The sequence below is a fragment of the Neomonachus schauinslandi genome, chromosome 11, assembly GCF_002201575.2.
Source record: "Neomonachus schauinslandi chromosome 11, ASM220157v2, whole genome shotgun sequence".
Taxonomy (NCBI): Eukaryota; Metazoa; Chordata; class Mammalia; order Carnivora; family Phocidae; genus Neomonachus; species Neomonachus schauinslandi.
In genome coordinates this window covers 10102788-10127131 of record NC_058413.1, presented here as the reverse complement: position 1 = coordinate 10127131, position 24344 = coordinate 10102788, and the positions used below count along the sequence as shown (strand labels likewise).

The 24344-nt window shown below is 45.0% G+C and overlaps 1 protein-coding gene across 6 annotated transcripts; it reads right to left on the bottom strand.

The window, feature by feature from the left end:
• Nucleotides 1-1759: 1759 nt before the first annotated feature.
• CPSF7 (cleavage and polyadenylation specific factor 7) lies at nt 1760-24310 on the bottom strand. Of its 6 annotated transcripts, none has more exons than XM_021685465.1 (11): nt 24241-24310; nt 23511-23629; nt 16940-17158; nt 16000-16103; nt 15233-15405; nt 12262-12417; nt 12003-12060; nt 11389-11507; nt 9016-9174; nt 8200-8367; nt 1760-3808 (listed from the first exon to the last, which is right to left on the bottom strand). In XM_021685465.1, exons 2-11 carry the CDS (start codon nt 23562-23564, stop codon nt 3465-3467), a joined length of 1554 nt encoding a protein of 517 aa, XP_021541140.1. In that variant the 5' UTR covers nt 23565-23629; nt 24241-24310; the 3' UTR covers nt 1760-3464. The 6 variants fall into 6 exon arrangements, with proteins under 6 accessions (XP_021541140.1, XP_044775206.1, XP_021541139.1 ...); XM_044919271.1 differs by lacking the exon at nt 24241-24310 and adding an exon at nt 24168-24237; XM_021685464.1 differs by having other exon boundaries at nt 12003-12417; nt 15260-15405.
• Nucleotides 24311-24344: the final 34 nt, after the last annotated feature.

Here is a 24344-nt window from a genome sequence, read left to right as displayed (position 1 = left end):
TGTGGATGGCTCCACGGATGTTCATTCTTCCCGGTGCTTGCTGGAGCCACACGTGCAGGTGTAGTCACCCCAGAATAAAACATCATACAACAGAAACTGAGGCAGCAGGGGATGGGAATGAGCATAGCTAGTCTTTCAGGGTTAATGTGGTCAGATGCTGTATTTGAAGTCCAAGGGAAGTCACTTTACTGCCCATCTAGACCTGAAGGATCAATATTCTGGAACCGTGGAGAGAGATCTGAGTGAAGGAGTAGGGCTTGGTCACATGGGCTGGTAGAGACCTGCTCAGATATTCACACTCATGGCTAGAACTTGACAAGTGACTGCAGTGGCCATCTCTAGAGGCTGAGGTCTGGCCCAAATCAGGAAGCACTTGGGACACACAGATTGGGGTTTCTGGCTCTGTACCATGACAGCAATGTATAGGAGACTAATGTTCATCCAGTGCCTGGCAGAGTAGATTTAATCCATACCATGGTCCTGTGAGGCAGAAGAAAATCAACTCGAATGTTAAGTCACTTCCTGTCTGAGGGCATTTAGCTTAAAAAGTAAGAGTTGGGATTTGAACCAAGAGTAACCCAAAGGTCATTCCCTTTCTGTTCCACTATGGTAACGCTTCGATGAAGAATGTGTTGCCTTCTCTAAACTACCAGTCCTCGCTTTAGTTTACATGAAAGTCATCTGGGACCTAAAAAGTGGATTTCTAGACTTCACGTAGAAGTGGACGCAGCCCAAGAACAGGAATTTTAGCAAGCATAGCACGGGACCACGGAACTTGCCTTGAGAGCCCACTCCTATTTCCCTCATACTGTGCATTGTCATAGAGATTCTGGGCCCCTGGAAGGTTTCTTGTTTTTATGCTAATCTTGCCTTTGCAGGTCCCAATACACATTATGTATCACCTGATCTCTGGTTCATCTTTTTATACATGTGTAACTCCTCTTGGCTCAGCTGGCTTTTTGAAAAGCCAGAAGCTTTCTGGAAGTCCAAGGAGCTCACCCACAACACTCTCCGTAACTTCCTAATCTGTACTTCCCGATGTTCAGACAGCAACCCAGTTCCCAAAACATGTTCACATTTGCTAATTTTCTTTTTTTTAAGATTTTATTCATTTATTTGACAGAGAGACACAGCGAGAGAGGGAACACAAGCAGGGGGAGTGGGAGAGGGAGAAGCAGACTTCCTGGTGAGCAGGGGGGCTCATTTCAGGGGGCTCAATCCCAGGACCCTGGGATCGTGACCTGAGCCGAAGGCAGACGCTTAATGACTGAGCCACCCAGGCGCCCCTACTCTTTCAGATTCTTAAAACACCGCTGTGTAAAAGGCAGAATAGCTACTATTCTCAGCTCAGTTAGGTTATGCTGTTCACCCCTCCCAAGCAGGCACTGGCAAGCATCTTTCCAGACTCCGAGCAGAGGAGTCTTCCCTTCCTGGATTTGAGAACGTCAGAACTGAACTGTCAGGGGAGGACATTTACTCGGAGAATGAATCTTAGGAATCTTGAAGGACAAAGGACAACTTGGAATTTTTCTTCCCTTAGTTTAGATGGCTAAGGAAGCAAGCTAAGCCTCAAGGGTGCACTTCCAAAGATCTGCACTAGAGGCCCCCTAGTGTCCCACAGGCCACGCGGGCCACCACACGCCCAACCTGGGATTCCAGCTCAGAACTCAGGGGCTTCAGTGTCATCCCACAGCCTCTACATCAGCCCCGGCCCATGTCCCAGACACCTCAACAAAGCTATTCAATGCAGAATCCATAAAACAGCTCACACCCCATTTATTATTTAAAAATATTTTGTTACAAAAGGAAAAAAAATACAATGCAGTATAAAAGATTGACAGCGTCATCAAGTTTATTACACAATTTTCAACCTATCAGAAAGACAAACAAATCACCGACAACAGGGGGACGGGGCCTCGGCCTTTTTGAGGGCTGGGTTTTTTTTCCTTTTGCTATCAGGAAATAAAACTAAAATTTGTGTCATTGAGTAAAAACAAAACAAAAATGGGGAGAAAAAAATTCTCCGGGTAAACGGCTTTTCTGGTATTCTATGTATTTTTTTTTCCTTAAACTGTCACCGTACTCCGTTTTCTCTACATTTTAAAAAGACACCCGGAGCTGCTCTCGAGGATAAGCACATCACTTAACACTTGGCCAGTTGGGCGGGGGGCCATGTTCTGAAGTGGAGGTGGGGATGGGGCTGGGGACAGGGGAGAAAAGCTACAAACGTGTAGCCTCTGTCCCAAGGGAATGTGCCTGTCCAACCCTGGGGGGACCCCCCTCGCTGACTGACTGAGGGCTTCGTCAGATACGTGCAGGGAACAGAGGAAGGGTTCAGTCCAACTCAGTCTCTTCCATCTGAGCCAGAAGGGTCTCCAGTGACCCTACCGTCTCACATGCCACGTCTCTCCTCCTGCTAGGTGTCCTATGCCCTGTACGTGCATGCGGTAGCGCAGGACCGCTGCTGCCGCCATCCACAGCAACCACACCACAACTTGGATGTTAGGGGAAAAGCAATTCCATCTGCCTGTGTAGAAAATGCCCCCAGAGTGGTGGTCCTTAGAACTCTGAGCTGAGCTCATCTGAGTCAGGCTCCACTTCCTCCTCACTCCTCATCAGAGGCAGGAAGCACCTCCACGTAGAGCGAGGGGAACTATTAATACGTCAACAGTCAAAAGGTGGAAAGACACCAAATCTGTGACTTCACCTGCCTACTAATGCCAGGTTCTCCCACAGTTAAGTAAAATACGTATGTACCTGGGGGATGCAAGCCCATGCTCACATCGAACCTGAAAACAGAAAAGCCTCTATGGAAGTAGGCCACAGCTTGCCCAGCCTGCCTCCTTTCCCACCCCTCCTGGTAGTTCACAAGGATTCTTCAGTGCTGAGGTCCGCTGTCCCCGTCTCCCAAGGGCAGTAGCTTCCTCTAAAACAAGGAAGCAGCCTTCCTGGGGGAGGGGCTCCACGTGTGAAATGGAAAAGCCCCAGGAAAGGGAACACCTAGTACAGCTGGTTATTGCAAGAGGCAACCAAGCACGAAGCAGCAGAGGGTGGTAACTGGCTCTGCCGGGCTCCCCAGCAGCAACCAACCTCAAGGGCCTTCTTTGCTTAGAAGGGGCAAGTCCACTGAGGCGGCTGGGCAGCAGGGAGGTGGAAAGGTTCAGCCCTCTGGGAGGTCAGGGACACGAACCGTCAATATGTAAGAGGGAAAAGCAAGAACAGGAGAAGCTCCTCCTAAGGGAATTTCTGTTCTCAGGGTCCCTCCTCCTCAAAGGGCTGGGAAGGTAAAGGAGTTAAACAAAGAAGTGGTATGTTAGCAAGGGGTTTGGACCCTCTTGGCCCCATCAAACCTAGTGCTGAGGGCAGGACCCTGGGCATATTTTGGCACACCCAGTCACTCTCCTAGATCCTGCATGGAGGATCCGTTTTCTTTGTTCTTTGGGAAGAAAGTCTTCCCATCAACCTCACCACCGAACTGCTCCTGGAGAATCAGAAACTCCTACGTTTCCTTGGACAAAGCACCATTCTCTATGGAGACCAGGGGCCTGGACATGTTTTCTTCCTGTCTGCCACCCCTCCCAACCACACAAAGTCTTTAGGTTCCTTCCCCTGACAAACAGGAGGTGTGGGATTGGGAGGGCTGCCAGGCAGTCTTCAATCCTGTAGGGCAGAGGGTATTCCCTGGGTGTCTGAAGGGGGCTAGGGGCTTGGAGGAAGGGGGAGGGGTGGAGTGGCCTCCGTCCTTTAGTCCTGATCAAGGTGAGGAGATGCAAGTCCATTAAAAAAACATTTGCTTCCAACCAGACTCCTGCAATGAGAACATCAGAAGAAAAAGAAAATACACGTTAGAGGTTACCTTCTGACTGATGGGCTTACTCGAATTACACTGGCATTGTCTAAAGTTATAATGTACGAAGTAGAATATATACACAGACAGAATGCAAGCCTGGGAAAGTGAAGGAAAGAAAGCAGGATTGTCTGGGGGTGTCTGGCACTGTGCGCAGTGAGGGAATGGTTGCAGGAGCTATAGTAAATAGAAAAAAGCAGTGACATCTCACTTTAAGGTTAGGGGGAAACACAATGAAACGAAGTCTCAAAGCAGTCTGACTAAAAAGGAGACTTTGGCTGGAGAAGTATAGAAACTACAACAATCCAAAAAGAGTTGCAATAAGGAAATATGGGGAGTTGAAATACCATTTCAGAAAATCTGTTCTGAGCAAGTCAGAGCTTACCTTAAGGGGAGGGGTAAAAATCTGGAAATGGGAGGTACAATGGTAAGAAAACAAATGTGCACATAACCAAACCCATTAACCCCCAAACACCCAAGAGGCCCTAGCAGGTAGTACGTACTTACACAGGAAACTCCTAAACTTTTTTTTCAGGAAGCCTTGTTTAAAACACTCCAAACAGTGTCCTTAGAGTACATGTGCACGCACACACACAAAGAGCCGGGAATGTTCTAACCTCTACTGAAAGTCAAGGGATTCTAAATCTTTCCCCAGACAACAGCTTTGAGTAAGGGATCAAGAAACAGCCTAATACCACACAAGAGTTATCTGGCCAGGCCAGAAGAGAAGGCAGAGCATGGAAATAAAAAAACCAGTAGTCCCCGTTCAAGAAACCTAAAAGCACAATTAAGAACTTCTGCCAAACAGGAAGGCACTGTTAAGCCACTTACCACATCTCTACCAAACTTAAGGTCCCTAGTACGCCCAGCCCTTTTGCAGTGTTGCAGCATCAGTAAGCCGGGGAGCAGCCCGGTCAATCTGACTGCATAGAACAGAATTAATAGCTAACAGGAAAAAGGGAGATTAAATCCAGGTTTAGGACTTCTACTAATGGCCAAACCCACAACATAGCCTACACACAAATGCTCACTCTTTACGTATGCTCGTCCGTAACCTGGAGGAGCTATCCAAGAAAAAAACATCCCCAAGCTGCCCGATCCTTCAATATTCTGAACTGGCACTGTTTAATCTTGGGCTCTTCAGAATCTGTTACAGAGGCTGCTGCCTTCTGGCTTCTCTAAACACCTATGCTGGCAGGCGTTTGTCTCATTTTCTATGGGGGAAAACTGAAGCCCTCGGTGCCTCTCCACTTCATACCATTTGGGTTTTTGAATCTTTGCACTGGATCAAAACTGAACAGAATGTTTAGTTTTCATTGGACCAGGAGGAAAGGACATGAGGTGAGAATGATTAGATCTTAGTAGGATAATATCCTCAAATAATAAGCCAAGAGCCGAGAACTACAAGAAGTTGAAGCCAAAGCCACACATTACCTAAGGATATCCTCAAATTTCAAAGCCTACACACATACTCCAAAATAGAGATAATTTGGGAATTGTCCATACAAAACAACAAAGGAGAACTAGTACATCAAAAAAAGTCAACTGTAGCACGCAATTCTTAGAGCTTGTAGTTACATTTGGTGGTAATGTTTGGATGCAGGCAGAAGCCAAAGTGGCCGATGAGACTTTGTGCCCCAGTGGTGCTGCCCACCCTGAGAAAGAATGGAAGAAAAGCTTGCTGTTTGTATTGCTGCCTCTAGACGGAACACACCTTTTGGCTCTTAGGGAACACCATCCATACAACATGAACACTAGTATTTTCTAACTAAAACGTGTTCTACACAGAACTTGCACAGTTCTCCAGCTAAATGGGCCCAAGTACCATCTCCCCAACATAAGACCTTCTACCTCACAACTTGGTGACTGCAGATAGAATGCAGAGTCCTTAAGATGAGGATGTGAGAAACTGACATTTTTGGGGTGTCTGATTCAATTCTTTTGGACTAGTTATTTGGATGGAGTAACATAGATATATCTAAGGAATAAAAAATGCGGACCTGGAAAACCTGTTTCAGAGTTCCTTTTCCTCCTCTTGTCACAGGCCCGCACCAGCCAAATGACTGTTTTCTGGGAACTACTGGGTTATAGGTTCTTCAGAGTTATCCAAAGTGCACCACTCTCATAATGGAAAAACAGGCCCACTTTACAGGTGGAAGAAATGAAGCAAAATGACAGCTAATGTTTCAGGTTCAGATGTTCAATCCCCAAAATACTCATTATCAGTGGATCTCACAATTTCTGTCAGAAGGCTGTTAGAAGCAAAGCCACCAAGAATGGCGACATGCAGTTATATGTTCTAACTGCTAAAGGGAATGTGGCCCCAGAGACTGTAATTCATCCTCTGCACGGACAAGTACCTCCCTGGTCACTATTCTAGTCTTTTCCACTCTGAAGGACCCACACTGTGAGCAGCAGGGTTAGGGAAGGGGTGGCACCTGACCCACAGCAACACTAGCAACTGTGCCAGCTCCAACAAGAGCCGGGAGATGCTGCTACTGCCACAGAAGGGGGGGGACAGGGACAGAGGTCTACCCTAGTGCCCGCCCTCCCGCCCACTCCGAGGCTGAGCTAGGCCAGAGCTATTTGTGAGCCCCATCTCCCCTAGCGTCCTGGAGGTACATGGGTACTTCCCCCAACTCCACTTGTTGCAAAATCTAGAACCCACAGCCTAACTGTTGATTTTACATGGATTATCTTAGATTTCAGTGATGTCAAGCACTCTAATATTTTGTGGAATAAATGAGTGGTTTAAGAACAGAGAAGGAAAACAGGTAAAAAAAATGGTAACTTTTCATTTTCCCACTCATTCGCCTCTTTACAAAGAAGACAACAAAACAAAATTTCCAGCTATAACTGCTTATATTAATGGCAGATAATGCCAAACAACAAAGTAGAGTGCAGCAGGGAAATATAACAGAACTCCTTTCTTTTAGTAGGCTGTCAGTAGGCCAAATGCTGCACTTGCCGACTGTTTAGGGTCCAGCTACTGCTGGTGAACTACAGGCATTCCCAGGTAGTGGCAGGGTCTCTCTTCTCGTCTTCAACCAGTCACCACCCACCTAGCCCCTAACCACCCGAGAGCTGTTCCTAATCCTCACCCTCCTGTTCAGTTACCATTACTTCAGATCAACCAAATTGGCAAAAAAAACACACACAGAAAAACAAAAAACAAGGACATCTTCCTAACACACCTGATGTGAAACCAAAGTCGAGAAGAGACTCGAAAGTCATCTGGGTCATGCAGTAGCTTCTAGGAACCACAAACAGATCATCCTAGCCAGAGTCTAGACTACTTTTAAAGGTCTCCAGAGATACAGAATCAAAACCACTCTTGCTTACTTGTATACTAGAAACAATCTTTGCTGGAAGCTTTCTTTCAGTTGGGATAGCTAAATTGGTGGGATATAATGATGGGGCTGAAACGATGGGGCTGCTGTCGCCTTCCCCCCTCTCCTCCCCCACTCCAACCACTGAGGCCTGTCTGAGGAGGAAGACTGAGAAAAGCAGAGCTGGTGATGCGGAGGGGTTAAGTCCTGAAGACACAGCTGGAGCCCCTGGATGCAGCCAAGCCTAACTCAACTTCTCCATAACCTGAGTTAATATAGTTCCCCTCACAACTCTTCTGCTTTTGTTTTGCCAAAAAAAAAAAAAAAAAAAAAAAATCGCTGTAAGTTTTTTGTTCCCCGAACAAATATATCCTTCCATTGAAGTATCCTCCCTCCACACAGTCTCTACATTATTAAATATGATTTTTTTTTTCAGATCAGCTTTCTCCTAAAGTATCCTGAGTTTCAAAGTCCCTTTAATAGATACTAATTCTTAAAATCATCAATGTTGCGCCTCAAAAACTAACAAGTAGGCCATGGTCTTACTTTTTTGTCTTGGTCGGTTTCCTGAAAAAACCTTGAAAGTTCAGTGGGGTGAAAATATAATTGGCTATCATCTACTGAGAACTTGGTATGTAACAAGTACCATGAGTGCTGAATGCTCTGGATGGACTGTCGCACTGCATTCAGCGAGACAGCTGCTCTTACCATGTTCGTTTACAAATGAGGAAAACTGAAGAGCAAAGTAACGCGGCCTGCATCACTGTGCTCTCAGCCCGGATGCCATGCTGTCTCTTGGACACCAGGTTAAGGCAGACAAGACACAAACAAAACCAGCTCAATCTCAGGTCCATTTCAGGGCAAGACTTCTCCAAACCTGCCCTCCTCAATTTTCTGTTACCTAAGTCAAAAAGTCCTCCCTTTCCCTTTATTTGCTTTAGAAAAAGAGAGCAGGATCTTCACGATCAGTACTTTTTCTTTTATAAAAGATGGCCCACAGCCAGGAGCGGGGCTTCGTCCCACCTTTCTCAGTGGTGCCGGTCCCGTTCTCTATCCCGGTGTCTCTCGTGCTCCCGGTTCCTTTCTTGGAAGTAATCATCATGCCGCTCTTCATTATGAAGCAGGTCCCGGTGCCTCCTACTGCTCTCCCGGGACCGGCTAGGCGACCGCTCTCGGGACCGGTGTCTCTTCCTATTAGAAAGATCCTTCAGCCTCACTCAGAGGACCTACCACATGCCTTCCAAGAGTGTTGTGTTTCGGTGTCTTCCAGTACTTGTCTGAACCACTTTTCTATGATGGGCCCAATGTCTGAGAATGTTAGCTCTTTGACGCCTAGTCTTTTTGGGGAAAATCGTTAAGTCAAATGTGTTGAGGTCTTACTAATGTATCAGGCACAGTGCTAGGAGCTTTACATGCTTATCTCACCCAATCTCTACAACAGGTCCATCAGAGAAGTACCACTCTTGTCCCTTTTTTTAAAAATGAGAAAAATGATGCTTAGAAAGCTGAGTGATTGCTATACTCAAAGCCATACAAGTACTTAGGAGCAGAACTGGGATTCGAATCCAAGCACGTATGGCTTCAAAGCCCACGTTCTTAACTACACCGGTCTATCTTTACTCCTAAATAGCCCACTGCCTCATGCAGCACGGACTACAGACATTACAACATTTGTTAATGCAGATGCTTGGTTAATTCCTTCCCCTTAAAGACATCAGGGCGAGCCTGCTCTTCCAGCCAGGGTCTTGCCAGATCCCCTGGGCTCTCTTCCTCCCCCTGCCAATCCCTGGAAGAGTGCTGCTCGGGGCTGGTAGGCCGCTGGAGCAACCGACAACTCACCTGGACGAGCTCCCGCTGGCACCCACACTGTAGGACTTGGCTTCAATGCCATGAAGACAGTCCTTAAGAGAGGAGATGAGGACACGGCAACGCTCATCATTGGCGACCCGGGACTGTTTGATAACAGCAATGGCTGTGAGCAGCGTCTCAATCGCGTCACTGTAATCCCCTGACGGGGGACGGATGGGAAAGGCCAAGGATGAGCAGAGGCAGTAAACTAACTGGATCAAAAGGAGAACTCAGGAGGACACAAAGCAAGAATAACTAGTTCCCACAGAACCATGGTAAGATGGATGAGGCTTAAGTGGCAGGTATAAAAGTGGACGGCACCTATATCCCAACAGTTTGCAATCAGACAGGTTCTCAGATGTTGCTAGTGGACATGCAAACCAGGGCAGGGTGGTCTGAGGGTGATCTGACAATACCCATTACAATAAACAATGTGCATACTTTCTGACCCAGCAATTCTAAGAATGTCCTACTTCTGTTCACAAGTATGTATGCTTAACAATGTTACATTTCAGCATTATTTTATCAAAAAATCAGACATAAAGTTCCTTCAGCAGGGTGCTATAATAAATTATGGGACATTGGTTTTATAAAATACTACATAGTTGTTAAAAAGCACACGATAAATCTGTAGGTAAACAAAATAACCCACATAAAGCGCTTAGCACAGTGCCAGGCACACAGTAAGGGCTCAATAAATATTAGGTACTTTTTATACTGACAGATGTCCAGATTATATTAATTTCTAAAAATCTGTAAAAACACTATTCCATTTTTGTAAAAATAATAAAAATTATGTATATGTTGTCATATGCACAGAAAAAAAAATCTGAAGGACAGACACTAAATTGTAGAAGGTGGTCTTGGTGGTGGTCCTTGTATAAAGGACTTTTATTAATTACCACTGCACATTTCTAAGTCTGAATTATTTTACATCTATCATCAAATGCGTGTACACATATATATAATGTATATCTAACACGTCTACGTGTGGAGTGTATTTATATATATTTTTTAAATTACGCTGCCATCAAGAACTAGCCCCCTTCATTCCCCAAAGGGAGCAATGCCTGGCTCAGGGATCGTGGTCAGGGGCTGGGTACTTGCACAATGCTTTTCCAAGCTAAATCCAGCGCATTACAGACAGAAGATAATGCGAGGAAAGCATAACACCAGACAGGGGTCCAGTGATGAGGACTGGCTGCCTCCTCTGTGCAGGGCAGCAAGAACAGAATGGAAACTGTGCAGGAACTGTGATTCTGTGGAAGTCCAGGAACACCGGGATGTCAGCTCTACTGGGGTAGGGACTTTTTGCTTATTTTGTAGGCATTCAATAAGTATTTGTGGTTTGAATGACTGGAATGAGAACAACAAAAAGGAAGGGAGACAGAGATTCAGTTACTGATCATCTCAAAGTGAAGGAGTTGGTAAGGAAGTACAATGACTATTTCCTTTATACTCCTCTGTATATTGGACTTGTTAAAATGAGCACAGATTACTTTCTAATTAAAAAATCCTTCAGATGTCAATGAAAGTTTTCTGGAGGAAAAAAAAAAGAGAGAGAATACATGTATTTCCTGTCTTTAACCTACTCTGTGGATTCAAATTTTGCAGCCAAAGATGAGAAATTACAGAAAACAGATGGTAATATTTAGTGTTAACTTATTTCTTAGGAGATCTGACAATCCCCATTTACATTAATGTGGGACACTCACAAGAAGGAAGAGAGTATGACTCATATCATAATGTGAAACTTGGACCAGAACCCTATAAAGAACCAAAGATTCCATGCCAGGGCTCTCCGAGTCACAGCTCCTGGTTCTGCCCACTTAATACTGACAGCAGAGCAAGAGTTAGCTGTAAGGGCACGTTATGTCTTACGAGGACACCCAACAGACTTGCCTCTTTCTAGGATAGGCTACAGGCAGGCCAGAAGTCCTGTCTAGACCCCCAAATATAAAGAGATTCCATATCAAACCACATCTAGTTGGGGCATCAGTCCTAAAAAACCTGGGATCTACACTAGGCACTACACAGACAATAGATCCACTGATCAACTACTGAGACCTCCACAAAGCCAAGAATTTCATTCTACAACAAATACTACAATAAGATATTATTAGTTATTTATAATCTAGTCACTAAATTTGTTTTCACGGGGCAGGTCTGGATACAAGCTAAATAAATAACACCCCTGGAGCGTCCCTGAAGCCATACAATCAGGTTATATACTACTCAAAATGTGCCACTCTAGAGAATCTAACAGTGTGCTCCAACTTTATCTAGCTGAACTTGCCAATGGAAATGATAAAACACGAAAGAACTAAAGGTAAGGAGAAGACAGCAAAGGTAAGGGCGAGTTACCTGCACTGGCTCCAGATACCGCTTTGGAAATGGCACTGCTGGAAATTGCTCTATTTCGCTTCATGATCTCTTCAAATTCTGCTTCACTCACTGTAGAGGGCGGAGGGCCCGAATCTCGGCTGCACAGAAATAACACCGTTCCTGATTGCCCACACCTCTTATCATCTCTACAGTACACTGTTACTTAATCATGCTCTCCTATATGATGTCTTAAATGGTTCTTAGCCTGCTGACATTTTATGTGTTCACATGCTCTTCAAGGACAGGATTTACAACATATTCTTTTGTAATTCTGGCATGACCCAATAGCGCTAGACATTCACAGCATCCCTAACAGCCACATACAGCCCTCGATTTAATCAAGATCCTTAAAGAGGGATATGGAAGACATGGTTTGGGTCAAGAGACTTAGATGCAAATGAAACACCAAATAAAAAACATTATCTAACAGATGGTTAACTATTTCCCAGGACTCAACACTACGACAACAGAGTTTCCACAAGGGAGAACACAAGAATTCACTCACTCACTTCCTTAGGGAGAACAAAATGCTTAACACATGGTCTACCCTACTATACCTGGCTCAGATCTGAAAGGAACAAAATAGTCCTTACCTGCCATGGTGGTTATAGGGTGCTGAGGCCTTCATGTAAGTATCTGGTGGAGGCCCCACTGTAGCATTTGGTGGGGGGAAGAAGGCTGGATTGAGGTGAAGGGCAGGCGGGATGGCCCCAGGGGGAGGTACAGCCAGATGAGGAGGTAATCGAGGAGGAGGGGGCATGAGATGCTGGTAGTGGATGCCAGGAGGAGGAGGAGGGACCCCAAAGCTTGAGGAGAGAGGAGGTGGGGGTGGAATTGGGGGTGGGGGCAGACCCATCAGGGGGAGGGCTGAAGGAGGGCGATTGAAGTAGGGCAGCACACTGGGGGGCTTATCCACACGGGCAGATGAGGGTACAAGGTTGTCAGAGGGTGTGGCCCGTCCATCAGCAGAATCACTAGAATCCCGGGAATGGGCCCGTGGAGGTATTCCTATGAAGCAAAACAGAACTAACGTTACTGCCCAAGGCTTTACACGTACCCATGGGAGCACATCATCTTTCAGCAAGAGTCCTCCGACACCATACTGAAGAAGGCGACAGGCAGCTGAGAAAGAAGATAAAATCATCTACTCCCTTTTCTTCAGCCTCAGAAAAAAAGGGCAGAGGCAAGTTAGTTAAGTCATAATCCCAGAAAGCAGTATCACCCCAATTCCATGTCAAAGAATGATCTTTATCTAGAACTCTTTGTGCTTCACACTTAATTTATCCTTAGATTTGTTTTCTATTTCTAAATGCAGGATCCTAATTAACCCATGAGAAAATGACGCTGTTGAGAAGTATGTTCATTACAGTTCAGCTGGATTCAAGGGGATGTGAAATCACCCGTCCCTGATTAAGAGGTTCAGGGCCTCTCTCCTTAGACCAGTACTATGCCATTGTGCATCTGAAATTTTCTCTTTGCAAAGGCACTTTGGCCAAGGGATTTGGGGTAAGTGAGGGAAGGGCAGGGGATAGATACTTCCTCCATCCACATACCAAAACTGGTCACTGGGATGGGGAAGAGACATACACCACAGAAGACTAGAGATCAAGTGAGAAAGAGAGAGAAAATGGGAGGTAAGCCAAGACAAGATGTGCTCACAGAATGAGCAGATGGCACAGGTGACAGCAGGGACTCCTAGTAAAAGCTTAGTAAAAAACAAGCCTCATATCTGGGGAACTCCCACTACATTTCAATGGCCCAAACACAGTACCCCACAGGAACATCCCCATAGCACCTTGGTATGGTGGTGTGCACAACAAGGGCTCACACGTGCTTGTTTACAACTGGGGACGTGGCTGTCCATTGTCAAGTCACTCAGTTAAACTTGTTCACTCTCTCCAATTTAATAGTCTACTCCAAGTCTGGTTAATGTGGAATCCAATAGAAGAACATGAGCCCATGGCCTTTGGGGTCTTGGAGACAGAGAGATGCTGTTCGCAGTCAAATGTGGACAGAAAGGTGAGCGCTCCTTAAACTAACACTTGCTGGTAAACCCAACTCGTTTCAAGCATGGGGGGACCCATCATCTCAGCAACCGTCTTGCTTTCTCCACTGTAGTAGATCACTGGTGCCTATCGTGGCACGCCTGTGCTTCATGTCTCATCCACATGGCAACTTGTTTCTTCCCTGAGTTCTCTCAAACCAAAGAAAGAGGTATTAGCAAGTGGGATCCTCTGAAAGTTAGTCTTCCTCCCAGCTACTCTTCCCACTTCTGCAAGGATTCTGTTTTGTACCTATGGCTACAATCCCAAGAGTAGCAACCATTTTTAGGCAGAGGAAGTCCACCAGCTGCACTTAGTGAATTAACAGAACCCAAGTCTGTCAACGTGACAGAGCAGAAAAACACCACTCAGTCACCACCATCATTTCAGCAAAGAAAGGGAACACTGAGGAGAAAATAGCTAAGCGGAAGTAGGAATGTTATCCCTGATGCAACTGTACATTTATGCAACTTAGGAAAATCAGAAAAGGGTTGAATTATACAAAGGCTCTTAAACAGCGGAACTTGAAAATTCAAGTTGTCAAAGAAAAGTGTGTGCCTTTTAACCCAGAGCAATGAGAGTTCACACTATACCAATCTAGGCTCTCAATCTAGTTAAAAGAACACTTGTTCCTATGCAAGAGAGAAGTGGCCGTATCTCCACCTTCAATAAATCAATACAAGGTCCCAATGGACCACCCAATTCAGTACAAGGCACTATTTTGAGAGCAGGACCTAAGATGACAGAACGCAGGTGATGACACTTTCCCCCCACCCCCACCCCTCACCCCCACTGTCATAAAAGAAAAGTAAAGGCAGTTGGCTGCTTCAGGCAAGGCCTTGCAGGGTGGCTGCACCTTGTGAGGTCAGGACAATCCAAGGTCTGGTCCTCAGGTTTCGCAGGTTCAGAAACTCGACTTTAACAGTTCACCCAGGGGTGACTGGACCCTAGGAAATTGATTCACGCTAACCAAACTCACAAGAGACTGATTCATAAACCAGAATGCCAATTTATTAATTTACAATGAGAAATATAACTGCCAAGCAGACCGGAATACTTGTGTCGGCTGGTCAGCGCATTCTCTTCCCAGTAGGAGAGCCTAGTTGGGAAACCAAATTAGTATCAGAAGGTGGCTTGGTGAGTACAGAATCAGGACAAAGGAGTAAAGTGAACTCAAGGGACACTATCATCAAGCTAAGGTAGTATGATGCAGCTTTATCAGTGGGAAATACTTGCCAAGCAGACTAAAACATCAGGTAACTCAAAGGGCACCCTCTCCCCTGGACAGTGCTGGAGAAACATTGTTAAACTCTTCTTTTCCAGCATTCCTTTTGGTTGATTCCTTACAGAGCACCCTTCCAGCACATGTTTATGACAAGATTATAGCCATCTTTACAAACATTACCTGCATGTTAGGGCAGCTGCTTGTTATTTATAAAGAGCACGTATTATAATTAAGCCCATTCACTATACACTGATTTTTAGACAAAACCACATAATTTAGAGTTGGCAGGAACTTTAAACATCATGTATCTACTTCAGAGAGGGGAAGAGGCCCTACGCAGTACAGTGACTTGCCCAAGGTCACACAATTGAGTCAGTGGCAGAACCAGACTCTTTTCTGTACACAGCCTCATTTTTGGGTCTACTAATTGAACATGCCACCACCCATAACCACCACCACCCTCCCCCCACCAACTCCTCCACATAGCAGGCAGAACCCACAACACAGAAAACAAACCACAAACTTGCCCCCCTTCATACAGATGGTCTCCACGTACCCCCTCTTGGGACTCGGACGCACTCACGTTTCCGAGCCTGTGCCTCAAACTGTGACAGGTTCTGCCGGGTGGCCGGCCTCACGTCCACTTTTTCTCCATTAAGAACTTTTCCCGGAAGGAGTTCCAACAATTTGTGGACAGAGTTTTCAGAGGCTACCACCACCTCAGCATACCTTGGGGAAGAAAAATTAAAAATGAGTGAGATATACTAGCCAACCAAGAGAAAAACAAAGAAACTCTCTTCCACTTTTAGTGAAAACGGGTAAAGCAAAAGATACCTTACTAATACAACATACACAAAACTACCATCAACAAAAAGGTGTCAGCCTATAATCTTCCTATTTATCTGGAATCAGAAATCAGCTCTTTTTGCCCCTCAATGGATGGACATTGTTACATTGCAGCTAGGTCCCCATTCTAAGGTGCTCTGCCAAAACCAAGGCAATAACCTGGGCCAGGGGTCGGAGGGATTAAAATCCAGGGCCAAGGGGCGTGTGGGTGGCTCAGTCGTTAAGCGTCTGCCTTCGGCTCAGGTCATGATCCCGGGGTCCTGGGATCGAGCCCCGCATCAGGCTCCCTGCTCCGCGGGAAGCCTGCTTCTCCCTCTCCCACTCCCCCTGCTTGTGTTCCCTCTCTCGCTGTGTCTCTCTCTGTCAAATAAATAAAATCTTAAAAAAAAAAAAAAAATATCCAGGGCCAAAATACAGCGTACACCTGTTATCCTAATGATGACAAACTAAAAGGGGCTTCTCGAATCCAGACCTCACCCTTTGGACTGGCCATTTGCTCGATTCTCTGCAAATTTCAACTCCACCACATCATAGACTCCTATAGAGCGAATAACCTGGATCAGCTGCTGGTCTGTGGTCCACTGGGGCCGGCAAGATGGAAAAGGAAGAAATGTCAAGAGCTACACCCCCTCCCCACCTAGAATGTCCCAAACCCTTTCCCCAAACCTAGGATTCTAGTCACAACCATGACCTCCCACAGAAACCCAAGAGCCCATCAACAGTTCAATTAGTGCAGGCTTTTCTTATTATCCTCACCCACCCAGAATTCCAAAACCCCCACCCCCTTCCCAATCCCCATCTTTTGAGATTAAGAAAATTAAAACCTACTTTAACTTTGACTGCCATTTGGGCTGGCGGGTCATCAGTTCAAACAATGATTACTAATGGCTTTTAATTACAGACCTGACAGGCTACAGTTTGACGACTGTCAGGAACTTTCCCCTCAGTATGTACATTTCCTAATTTGGACCCTCCCTCCACCAGCCCCAAAACTTGTCTGTCACACAAGAACTTTTGCAGAACAACAATGACCACCTACCCTGAGTGTACTAGAACTATCAAGGTCTTTGATCCCTGTCACCCACTGTTATCAAAGAACCACTGAATGACCACCAAGAGTTCAAGGTGTTCATTCTAAAATCTCATCCCACAGACGACCCTGCTAGACATAAAGCCCCAGGGTCAGGGGCATTAACAAGATGGCAGAAAAAGCAACTACCCACTTATTGCTTTCTTCGGCACCAGTACGTCCTCAGGATAGTTCTCTTTCAGAGATCAATCCAACCTGATCCCAGGAAAAAGAAATCCAACCCCATCAGAGCACAAAACAGTGCAACAGTGGTTTTTGAAAATGCCATCACCTCCCAGCGCTCTCCCTCCAGCCTACCCAGGAGGCTTTTTGGTTCCCCATGCTCACCCAGGAGAAGCTGCCCACGTAAACAGCAGCTCGCCTATTGCGGAGGCCACTGTACGTGTACAGGATCGCAGGACTCTTGTTATTGGGCTTGGGAGATGGCTCCTGGCGAACAGGAGGTGGTGGCTCAGTGCTGCTGCTTCTGTCATCTGAGGGCTGTGAGGTGGCTGTCAACACGTCATCATACAGGTCAATCTGATCTGTATTGTTGAACTCTGGGTCCTAAGAGATGGGTTGGCAAAGGTGGGTTTGCAGACCTTCCACTGGGTTCATTCTATTTCATTCTAGTTTACTTAGAATCCACAGTCAAATACTTTGTAAAGCAATGTACAAAACTTCCTTGTTCTACTCTAGGAAACTAGATAAGAATAATTTTCACTTAAAACCATTTCACTGAATTATGCTTCTGCAGGTTTTTCTCTCAAGACCTTGTTAGTAGGCTATAATGTTTCCAGCTTCAGCCAACTGTAAGAATCAAAAGGTACATGATGATTACACAAGCAAACTAAGAACACATAAAGATGCACCTGCTACTGCTGTCAATGAGGTCAGCTTCTAAAGACCACATCTAAGAGTAAGGAAAACTTACTTTCCACATCTTATGCTATTTCTAAAATCAAGAGTTACACAAACCTTACAACTCTATTTAATAAGAGAATATATTCATTTAGAAATAAAAAGCAGGGGAAAAGCATATTAAAGTGGGAACCCAGAATGCAACAAAGAATTAGTGTTACTAGTTTAAACTTTTAGATTTACACAAATGATTCAGAGAAGCTCTAAAACTCATAGTACACAATCCCATCTTTCCAGTAACCATCAAAGGAACATTTTTAAAAAAGGGAAAAGGATAACTCAGAGATTTTCCCTTACTATTTCTCAGATGACAACGCAGCTCCAATACATTATTGAGACACTTAGACATAAGAGACTTTTGGGAGCAACACCAGAGATGTTCAATGATACACAAAAACAGTGAAGTTCTTGCAAATCTAAGGGTCAGAAAACAGGACAAGCACCCACACCATAAGCTATGTCACAGTAAGCATTTACAACATGAACATGTACTCCGAAACATAATCAGAAATATACTTTTTATGTGTTAGTGTTTACTTGTTTATTACTGTTATGGACTAAATGTGTCTGTCCCTCCAAAATGCTATGTTGTAACCCTATTCCCAATGTGATGGTACCAGGAGGTGGGGTCTTTGGGAAGTAATTACAATTAGACCAGGTTTTGAGGGTGGAACCCTCATGAACAGGATTAGTGCCCACATAAGAGCCAAGAGAGCTTGCTTGCTCTGCTCTGCATCCATGAAGATACAAGCCAGCATTCTGCAACCTGGAAGAGGGCCCTCACCAGCACCCAAACCTGACTTCAACCTTCCAGTCTCCAGAACTGTGAGAAATAAATTTGTTGTTTATAAGCCATTAATGTTTTGGTATTCTGTTAAAACAGCCAAATTAATGCTATATACCCAAAATCCTAAAACTGTAAAAACTACTACCAGGAGATCTTAATGTTTCAGATTTGCAATATTATCTCAAAGAGCTCTTTTTATGTTAAGTCTCAAACAGTACCTTTTCAAATAATATTCTAAAACATCCCAACAGTGCTAAAGATGATGCTGCCAAACTGACAGAGAGAGAAAGAAGTTCAAAGTGTTTTAAGGGAACTACAGCTCATTCATGTCACTGCTGTGTTTTTAAAAAGGGAATAAAGGAAGAACCCACGTTAGGTAACTTGTCTAGTTCCCTGAAGAAAGAGAGCACTTCCTCCAATGCAACTCAGGACAGGAAGTCCCAATAACTTTCTCTCTTCAATTCCATCATAAGAACTGTGGAATCTAAAGTGAGACTAGAGGGGGCACTCACTGCAAAACTCATTCCTAGACCTATATACCATCACAAACTTCTGGAAACCATCTTTTAGTTTCTCAGTTCATCTGAAGTACAGTGGAAGAACAGGTACACAAAGGTAGCATTATCAGACTGTTCTGATAGTGAAGGGGAAAGGATTCTACTTCCTGAGGCATATAAATAATTTCAAATATTACAAATACTCTAAAAAACCCCACAAGAGAGGAATTTATACCTTGTAAAAATATCAGAGAGAATGGCAAAAGAAAGTAACCTTTTTAGAGGGAATACAAAAATAAGAAAAGGCAGGGGATGCCCAGGTAGCTCAGTTGAAGAGTCAGACTCCTGGTTTCCACTCAGGTCATGATCTCAGGGTCATGGGATCGAGCCCCATGTCGGGCTCTACGCTCAGTGTGGAGTCTAGTTGAGATTGTCTCCCTCTCCCTCTGCCCTCCCCTGCTCATGTGCTCGCTCCCTCTAAAATTAAAGAACTAAAATCTTAAAAAATCAAACAACAAAAGGAATCAATGAAGACAAATAAGCACAGGAAGACTGTTCTAGGTAGTCAAATTTATAAACAAAGAAGCATCCTGCATAAAGAGTATGTAAAGAACAGGAAGAGAAGCTAACATTGGAGAGCACAGGGTGGATAATAAATTGAGTAAAGTGAAATGCTAAAAACTTGACAAATACAATGGGTATAAAATACTTCATAGCCCTTATGTCTCAAAGAACTGCAACTCTAAACAAAATCATTTATTTACTCATTCATACAGTAGGTATGGTGATATGCCCTTATGGTTCAAGGTAAAGGAAGAAGATGGAAACCACTGGATCCTCTCTGATGTTCTAATCCTTAGAGAGCACTACTTCACACCAGGGTGCTTTTTCAATTTAAATCAAGGATTCTGAAATAAAACTTAAAAGGGGAATGAGGAAACACACTATCTTGGATACTCAGTGGAACCAAACTGTAATTCCTTCTAGGCAGTACCTGTGATTCAGAGATTGTGTCTAAAATTTATAATACAAAAATTACCACTGATAATTGGGTGGTAAACTAACACCCAGATCTGGACAGCTCAGAGACCGCACACATCACTAGGAAATCTCCAATATTGCAAGCCTAGGCCAATAATCTACTCTTTCAGGACCCTTAAAGAACACAATAGACTCAAGTCCTGATAAACCTTGTATATGGATTACCTTACCACTTTTAAGAAGCACGAAAGGATTCAATGAATCCAAAACTGTCACAAGATTCAAATGGTTTCTCTGGGCCATAGAACCTCGGTTCAAAATAGTTGGTGGGAACTGCTCTGATGCACAGAGCAGGCCTGTTGAGGAGTCTGTTGAAGAAACAACGTATCAAGTTCTGTCTGGATTTAAATCTACTGGCAACACCAATTCATTTTAACTTCTTCAGCTGGTAAGACAGAAAAACAGGTTAAGGGCCTGAGGTTTTTCTGATTACCAAATGAGCTGGTGATTTATGCAGTATTGGATTAGGTTAAAGCAAAATCTAATTCTACAAATTAAGTGAAAAATACAACGTTTTATGTGCACTGATGCTGAAGGTTTCATTCCAGGGAGATTAAAAAGTAAGTATGTATTTAAAACTGAATAAAGATCTCAAGAAAAATTTTGTGTTTAATAGCATAGGAAGAACTATGACTGTCTCTGAAGCTTTTTAGATAAAAAAGAACTTGCATGATTTTGAATTTAAGTAAGAACTTCTCCACCTGTGTGCTCAATGTTTCTACCCTCCAACCCCCTTTTCCTGGTATCTGAGGGAAGTAAGAAAGGCTAGGATTTATGGTTCTCAAAGCCACCTACTTGATACCATTGTTCTTTTAATTGTAACTAAAACTCTCAGTTTTTGGCTTTATAATGACTAGCTCTAGTCCTCACCTTATGCCCTCCTTCCCTGCCACTGTCCACTGCCCTCAACCACCAGGAACGAACTCTTTTGAACACAGGGATCCATTTCTTCCCTGTTCCCTCATTAGTCCTGACACTGTGCCTAGCAAACAGAAATTGCTCAATAAGTACTTGTTGATGGAAGTAGCGAACACAATTGGGCAATGTGCAAAGCACTTTGCTTAGCACTAGGAACAGAGGCAAAACACTCAGCAAGGCGGCAGCTCTCACTTTTCCAGAGTACCTCTCCCCAGCCCAAGAGAGCAGCTGTGAATTTTGACTCCTAATGCGACAGGAGTATAGTAGCTCTGCAAAAGAGCTCGTCGTAAGAGATCAGGGAGTCAGCACCATAGGGTTCCATCCAGGAACTGTGTTCATTCTGCTTGGGGAGCAGAGTACGTGTGACAGGGCTCTTGTGCACGAGTCGGCTCGGGATGAATCCTTAATATTCCTAAAACATTCTAAAATACAACCTGTACTGGCTGCCTTCAGTCTAACCTTGCTTTTAACAATCCTTGCCAAACAGAACTTTAATCATTGTTTTAGCAGCCTCCAAATTACACTAAGCCCAGCTTTACCAAAAATTAACTCATTTGGTGGAGGGGGGGGATGTGGGCACTGGGCGGCACCCCTCCCTGGACCTTCCACAAATGGACATAAAACATTCAAAATCTATACTTCTTTCAACTTGCCAAGCATTAAATATTGTCCGTTTGGTATAAATGTCTACTAGATTCCACATACCATCTTTGGACTATCTTAAACCCATAAAAAAGTCTTTTCTAACTAGAGATAGGAGAACAAATCGAGGCCAATGTCTTCTACTCTGACAAAGCAGTGACCACTGGACAAGGCCTGTGCCTTGTCTAGAATCTCCCAAGTTATACTGCTTAAGAAATTAGATTTCCATTTTTTTCAGATCAAATGTGGCTAGACCTGCCCTGTTCTTCACTTTTCTCAAAGTGAATCAGAACCATTATCAACCCACAGAGAAGGAAATTAAGGGGGAAAAAGGGTTTTTATTAATAAAGAACTATGAGAACCTCCTTTTCTTCCTGTCTTGTATTAAAAATCAAACAAAAACAAAAATAACCCTCAACTTATAAAGAGTAGTAAAGGTCTGATTCAAAGTTAATATGGAAAACAATAGTGTATAACTAAATTAATATACTAAACCTTTCTTTTCATCCATAATCATTTGACTTGTTTGAGCTTAAAAAGTTTTTTTCGGGGCGCCTGGGTGGCTCAGTCGTTAAGCATCTGCCTTCAGCTCAAGTCATGATTCCAGGGTCCTGGGATCGAGCCCCACGTCGGGCTCCCTGCTCAGAGGGAGGCCTGCTTCTCCCTCTCCCACTCCCCCTGCTTGTGTTCCCTCTCTCACTGTGTCTCTGTCAAATAAATAAATAAAATCTTAAAAAAAAAAAAAAAAAGGGTTTTTTTTCACATATTTAGGTCAACCGGCAGCCACATGTAGATGACTCCAGTTTATCTGAGGAAACATGGGAAAATGTTTAAATGGTGAAGCTGATGGGTACAGCTCACTATGCTATTCTACTTTTGTGTTCTAAAATCTCCATGTTAAAATGGCACAATGTGTTAAAAAATTTTTTAATGTAAACTTACGTTTGCTGTAGTATTTTTTAATTTTACATTAGTCAAGTAAAGAAAATGACATGTATAAGACCTCTGTTGCCTTGTATAAAAGTCAGGGTCTAACCAGGGGACCTTCTTTCTCTAATCTGTTCTTTTTATCCTCTTTCCAGGTCCTTATCTGTACCCACTGAAAGATCCTAATGGGAAGAACCAGTTTACTCAAGTAAACTGGGGCTGAAAACAATCTGCACAAGATATTACTAAGTTTTAAATAGAGACTATGGAACATTCTTGATTGACCTCAGTATGTTAGATTATTGTTTCAAGGGACATCACTACATGATGTTCCTTAACATAACATAATCAACCAACAATCCAGGGTATATGAGGGGGTCTACACATACTTTTTAACTGGTTTGTCCAACACCTTTACTCCTACCCTCAAAACAATCAGATTCATCAATAAAATAAAATCTATTACACCAAAATGCCTATGTACCTCTCAAGACTACAAACTACTTACAGAAGGAAGACCCAAAACAATCAGAATGAAGCTACAATTAAATGCTAAAATACGTTTTATACTGTTTGCACTGCTTTATGGAGAAGAGGATTATATTTCTCCAGCTACCCTTTCAAGGCATCGCAAAGCGGGGCGCCTGGGTGGCTCAGTGTGTTAAGCCTCCGACTCTTGATTTCAGCACAGGTCGTGATCTCAGGGTTGTGATCTCAGCTCTGCACTGGCATGGAGCGCTTAAGATTCTCTCTCCCCCTCCACCCCCTTTCCCTCCCTACAAGAAAAAAAAAAAAAGAACTGCAAAGGAATGGGTATGAACACCGTCCTCATGAATACTACGGCAAACGTAAAGTGTGATTTTTCAAGTGTGGTTAGTCTTTGAGGAGACTGACACCCAAGTTTGGCCTCCTGGGGGAGCAAGTTCCACAGGTTGTTTCATCATTCTATTAAACCTGATTTTTATTTGCTCTTAAAGCTTGTAAAATTAAGCCTTGGGAGCTGAAAATTAACATAAAGCAGAATGATCAGACGTCTTGAAAGTCTGTGATAGAGTAAAATTTTAGACCCGATAGAGGGATGTTCAGGCCGAGCAAGGACTGCCATAGCTTGGAACCACTGCAAGTTTGGTGAAAGTGATTCTTCAGCAGATCCAGTAAAGTCCCAATGCTCCCGATGACCCCTCACCTGATTGAACTCCTCGTCAGCATATATATCAATCAAGTCCACTCCTTCTGACATGGCTCCGGAAGGAAGATCGCGAGACCGGAGAACGGACAAAGTAAGGAAGATGCCACTGCGGTATCCTGAAAGAGGCAAGAGTTCGAAGGCATGAGGGTCCCGAGCCGGGAGAAGAGCAATGGTTGCCAACCTCCCGTCTCCAGAGACGCAGCATCCCGGCAGCCCAAGCTCGGTCCCACCCGCTCCGCCCCGCCCCCGGCCTCGCGCCGCCCCTCGCTCTCCCAGGCCGCCGGGGCTCGCGGGGCTCGCTGCCCATCACCCTCGGGCCCGACCCGAGTTGCGCCGCAGCTGCCCGTGGCGCGACGGCAAAGTCCAGGCCTCTGCTCCTAGGGGCCCTGGGACGGCGCTGCGAAGAACGACCGCGGCGAAGCCCGCAGCCCCAGCCCGCCGCACCTGCCTAGGCCCCAAAGCGGTCCCGGCTAGAGTCCCCGCGGGTCGTGGAGCTCCAGCCGCCTCCGCTCCCCACCCAGGCCTAGTCCTCGCCCCCAACTAGGCCCGCCCCGCTCTCTCCCCACAGACTCGGCCCGGCGCCCTCGGCCTCCTCCCTCAAAGGCCCGCACCTCCCCCCGCCCGCCGACTCCGGCTGCCCCAAACTCAACCGACCCCCTCCCAGTTTCAGCGCTGGCCCCGAGCCCTCTTCCGGCCCAGCCGGCCCCCGGCCGCGCGCCCCCGTTACCGGGAATATGGCGGCGGCGGCGGCGAGTCCGGACTAGGCCCGAAGCGCGCGAACCGCTCTCGGCCCCAGGTCCCGCCCCCCCGCCGCTTGCGTCACACGCACAG

What these genes read in the sequence shown, in the direction of transcription:
- CPSF7 (XM_021685464.1), bottom strand. Translation starts at nt 23,564, where the DNA reads ATGTCAGAAGGAGTGGACTTGATTGATATATATGCTGACGAGGAGTTC. An exon ending in GCAAATGGCCAGTCCAAAGG is followed by an intron (nt 15,406 to 15,999) that starts GTGAGGTCTGGA and finishes TTCTTCCCCAAG; the next exon opens with GTATGCTGAGGTGGTGGTAG. An exon ending in CCCTATAACCACCATGGCAG is followed by an intron (nt 11,508 to 12,002) that starts GTAAGGACTATT and finishes ATTTCTGTGCAG; the next exon opens with CCGAGATTCGGGCCCTCCGC.